The following is a 4,747-nucleotide window of genomic DNA, read 5'->3' as shown; positions in this document are numbered from 1 at the left end:
CTCATTACATGTATTTCAATACATAAATTTACTTTTACTATATCCTCTTAACCTTTCATATACTCATTTAGTCATATAGAATTAAATTTAAGAATAAAGTATCCATTATGTTTCGAAAATTTGGTAAAAAATTTTAAAATATTCTTAAATTTTATTTTATTTTAATTTTATACCAAAAAATTTTAATTTGCATTAAATATATTTATCGGTTAATTTTTAAAAAATTTAAACATAATTAACATGCATTATTATTGAATTTGTTTTAATTTTTTTGAAAATTTAGCTATTAATAATATATTTGATATAAATAAAAAACTTTTGGAACAAAATAAAACTTAAAAATATTTTTAAAATTTTTACCAAATTTAAGGACAAAAATATACTTTACCCAAAATTTAAAGTATTATTTCTTTAATTAAAATATTACAACATTCGTTTTTATTCCCCGAGTAATCGTTCTAACACACTAACACTAGCTAAGTAGGAAATATAGAGCTGATTTTAAATTTTTAACTAATGTCCTCAGTATAATTTCAAAGAGCATATCCAAGAGCCTGTGTCATAGTGCATATTTTTTGTTAATGATATCCTCCTTATAGAAGAGTCAAAGAAATACCTAAATAAGAACTTTGATTTATGGAGATAAGCTCTAAAAGTGTATGGTCTACACATATCCAAGAACATGTGTCATGGTGCATATTTTTTGCTGATGATATTATCCTTATGGGAGAGTCAAGAGAATATCTAAATAAGAAATTAGATCTATGGAGAGAAACTTTAGAAGTGTATGGTATGCGCATAAGTCGTAGCAAGACGGAATATATAAAATGTAAGTTCGGCCGCCGAAAGAGAAACTCTAATACTGAGGCGAAGATTGGAGAAAACAACATCCTACGAAAAGTTAAAAGTTTTAGTATATTGGATGCATTATACAGGATAATTGAAAGAATGAACAGGATATAAATCATGAGATCCAAACAGGTTGGTTAAAATGACAGAGTACGTTTGATTTTATATCTGACAAAAAAAATGTCTTTAAAACTTAAAAGTAAATTCTATCGTACTGCTATCAGACCAACTTTTTTTTATGGTATAAAGTATTGGGTGGCCAAAAGAGAACACCAACATAAGTCAAGTGTGGCAAAGATAAAAATGTTGGGATAGATGAGTGGTCATACGCGATTGAATAGAATAAGGAACGAAGATATAAGAGAGAGAGTTAAAATAACACCTATTATGGTAGAATCGTGTCTCAGGCGGTTTAGACATGTGAGAAGAAGACCGACAGAATAATCAATCAAGAGGGTAAATAAGATGAAAGATAGACAAAAGGTAAAGATCAGAGAAAGACTTAAGAAGTCCATCCATGAGTTAGTTAAACGAGATTTATATATAAACAATCTCTCCGTAGACATAATATATTATAGAACTCAATGGCGTCATTTGATTCATACAGTCAACTCCACCTAATGGGATAAGGCTTCCTTGCTGGTGCTCTTAGTCTAACTTCCCTTTCAAGAACTTCTTTCACAAAGAGATTTCACTTGTGAAAATGAACCCTCTCTATATAAACGTTATTAACCTATTATTATCTTTTATTCTTCTAGAACTGTCCCAAAAAAAGTTACCACGATAACATGCTTGCGTATGAAAATTCTTTAGGCAAAAGCTAGAAAAGGAACAAAATCATAGATCCTGAATCAACCATTTTTAATGCTTAACTAAAGACACTAGGTAATACCCAACAAATAGTACATTTCCAAAACAAAATTTCCAAGAATCTCAAAATTAACTTGACAGCGTCTATGTGAAGCAGAAGTGCTGTTCATTCTTCTACAAGAGAAATCCATGACAAATAACGAGCAACAAAACTGACAACTTAGGACTTTCGACAATCTGCTTCAACAACAATTTAGGATGAAGCACCACTACGAATAGCTTGAGACTTCTTTTTGCTTGTTGCCAGCTGGGTCTCCGGCTACAAGAACAACAATAAATGAACATTTGCTGTAACATGAAAATAAATTCAAAATAATTCAGAGGTAAAATCAATACCTCTTTCTTGACAGGCTCTTCCTTCTCAGATAAAATCAACTCTATGTGGCATGGTGATGACATGTAAGCTGCCAACAAAAGGCATCATCAATAGTATACCAAGCAATGGTATTATGTAAACCGAATAAAAAAAATAGAATGCGCAGATTACAACTTACGATTGATTCTTCCGTGAGCTCGGTAGGTGCGGCGCCTTTGTTTCTGTGCTTGATTAACCTGGATATGAGAAATGTAAAGAGCATCCACATCCAAACCTTTCACCTGCAAGAAATCAAAACCAACATGAGTTCCAAATGCTCAAGCATAACGTAGACACAAAGTAGAGCAAATCTTGAATACATATACGCAGCGCACCTCAGCATTGCTCTCAGCATTCTTGAGCAAATCAAGAATGAATTTAGCTGATTTCACGGGCCAGCGTCCTTGTCCATTGGAATGTCTGTTCTTGGCCTGGGCAGTCCTCCCAACACCACCGCAGAAGCGTCGGAATGGAATAGCCTGTTTGTGGGCCAGAACATCCTCCAGGTACCTCTTTGCCTTAACAAGGGGCAGCTTCCTGATTGCAAAGGCAGTCTCCCTTGTATTCTGTACAGAAAATTTTACAACACAATTTCTTACTTCCAGCTCAATAAATATAGAACAAAAATGAGTAATATAAACTGTGTTTATACATTTTATCAATATAGAATTTTCCTCGACAAAATTATCAAATGTGCATTAAAGAAAACGACAATCATCAACTTGAAACATTAACCATTGCTATTACAAATGCAGTTCTTTTAAGGGTTATTCACTATATCAATTGTTCCATATTGAAGTACCCAACCCCACAAGCATAAATGATATAGTTTGTCACATCATTTACTGAACAATCAACCACAAAATAGGAACGGAGGTTCACCCAAAACAACAATGGATTATCATATCCCTAAAAGGCTACTACAAAGTACAAACATTCTTTGGCTTAGCTCTAAAATTCCGGGATTTCACATTAAAGTAAGAAATTATAAAGTTCCAAAGGTAAATAGAACATCGTACCTTGAAATGAACCCTAAGATCAGAGCCTCTAGCCTTGCAAGCTACATTTGCAACAATCACATTAGGTTAAGCGAAAACAAACAAATTGAGTAAAAAGAAAAGAAAAATATCCACAGAATCAAAATAGCTATGAACACAGATTCAAATACAAATTCTACTAAAGAAAACCCGAAAGGGAACATACACTTAGTGGGATTTTCGGGTTCTCTGGAGTACTTCACCTGGAAAAAATTAAGAGCCCATAGCGAGATTTGAGAACAGATGGAAGTATGAAGAAGAAAGATTGTTCTCGTTCTTTTTTTTTTCAATCAAATAAATTGGAGTCGTAATTTGAAGCGGACCGGATCGGTTATTAAACCGGTCGAGTCAATGATTTGATTGGAATCGAATAGTAATTAAATTGATTTAATTAAATATATAGTAATTCACAATTCAAAATTACAGCAAATTAGAATCCAAAATTATATCAATTTTGTCTAAAATTAAAATCTAAAATTATATCATTTTTGTTCAAAATTCTATTTTACATTCGAAATTCAGAATCCAAAATTATATAGTTAATTAACAAATCAGCGGACTAAAGAACAACAATTCATATAGTTAATTAACAAAATTAAAAAATAAATCAATGGACTAAAGAACATCAATTCATATAGTTAATTAACAAAATAAAAAAAATTAATTGCAAAACACTTGAACTTATCGCGACATAGAACAAAGAAAGCTAGAGTTCACAGCAACAGAAGAGATGTTCGACGACGATGATGACAACAGAATAGATGTCCACGATGATGAAACCTTCAAACTATGCTTCCCACGACGACTAGAGGACCAGACAACGACTAGAGAACCAGAAGACCAGAACGACCAGAGGACCTTCAGTCCGCAATGGTAACAACGACGGGTGGTCATTGCTGCGTCGATTATGTTGGGGACGGTGGAGTTCCTTTTGGGGCCGTTAGAGGAAGACTGGAAGAGAAAATTAGAGTTAAGGGAGGTTATGTGTGAGTGGCTCTTTGGGGTGGGTTGGATCAGCTATGGGTAATGGGTCTTTTTTTTTTTGCGTCAAAACGACACCGTTTTTGGTGAATATAAAAAAATGGAACTTTTGATAACCCGGTCACCGGTCCAACTAATTTTTTTAGGACGATTTTGGGAGTCAACCGAATCGGCAGGTGACTGGTTCTCGATTAATTCGGTCGAACTAGTTGGTCCGGTTTAGTTTTTAAAACCTTGATTACATCACAAATTCATCTACCCTATGCCTTTAGGTTTATCAACATGTATCTTATCCACGGGTATTCAACCCGATCGAATAGCCTTGCTTACTTAATTGTTGTCTATGAATCACGGACACTTCGCTGAGTTGCCGTGTTTGCGTGTCGGACAGATTTCGGACACGACACTCATTGACACTCATCCGACACGCGTGTTTGCTGTATCCAACTGTGTCTTAATAAAAAATAAAAAAAATTTCGGACACGCTTGGACACACCTAAATATCATCACGTGTCAGCGTGTCCAGTCTTATTCTTAACATTTATTCTTAAAATAAATTTAGATATAGTATATATTATTATTTATTAAAATAAAAAATATTTTAAATTCTTGATATAATTAAAATGAGACATTAAAAATTTTAATTTATACTTTA

The 4,747-nt window shown here is 33.3% G+C and overlaps 1 protein-coding gene across 1 annotated transcript; it reads right to left on the bottom strand.

The window, feature by feature from the left end:
• Positions 1–1,691: 1,691 nt before the first annotated feature.
• On the bottom strand, positions 1,692–4,005 carry LOC107468880 (60S ribosomal protein L17-2). Its single transcript, XM_021133853.2, has 8 exons — positions 3,829–4,005; positions 3,660–3,670; positions 3,278–3,387; positions 3,094–3,134; positions 2,410–2,640; positions 2,214–2,316; positions 2,056–2,123; positions 1,692–1,978 (listed from the first exon to the last, which is right to left on the bottom strand). Exons 1-8 carry the CDS (start codon positions 4,003–4,005, stop codon positions 1,913–1,915), a joined length of 807 nt encoding a protein of 268 aa, XP_020989512.1. The 3' UTR covers positions 1,692–1,912.
• Between the last annotated feature and the right edge of the window lie 742 nt (positions 4,006–4,747).

Source organism: Arachis duranensis, chromosome 10, assembly GCF_000817695.3.
Source record: "Arachis duranensis cultivar V14167 chromosome 10, aradu.V14167.gnm2.J7QH, whole genome shotgun sequence".
Classification (NCBI taxonomy): Eukaryota; Viridiplantae; Streptophyta; class Magnoliopsida; order Fabales; family Fabaceae; genus Arachis; species Arachis duranensis.
The sequence above is the reverse complement of the archived record's forward strand: the minus strand, read 5'-3'. Positions and strand labels throughout refer to the sequence as shown.

What these genes read in the sequence shown, in the direction of transcription:
- LOC107468880 (XM_021133853.2), bottom strand. Translation starts at nt 4,005, where the DNA reads ATGACCACCCGTCGTTGTTACCATTGCGGACTGAAGGTCCTCTGGTCG. An exon ending in ATGCTGAGAGCAATGCTGAG is followed by an intron (nt 2,317 to 2,409) that starts GTGCGCTGCGTA and finishes GATTTCTTGCAG; the next exon opens with GTGAAAGGTTTGGATGTGGA. An exon ending in AAGAGCCTGTCAAGAAAGAG is followed by an intron (nt 1,979 to 2,055) that starts GTATTGATTTTA and finishes TTGTTCTTGTAG; the next exon opens with CCGGAGACCCAGCTGGCAAC.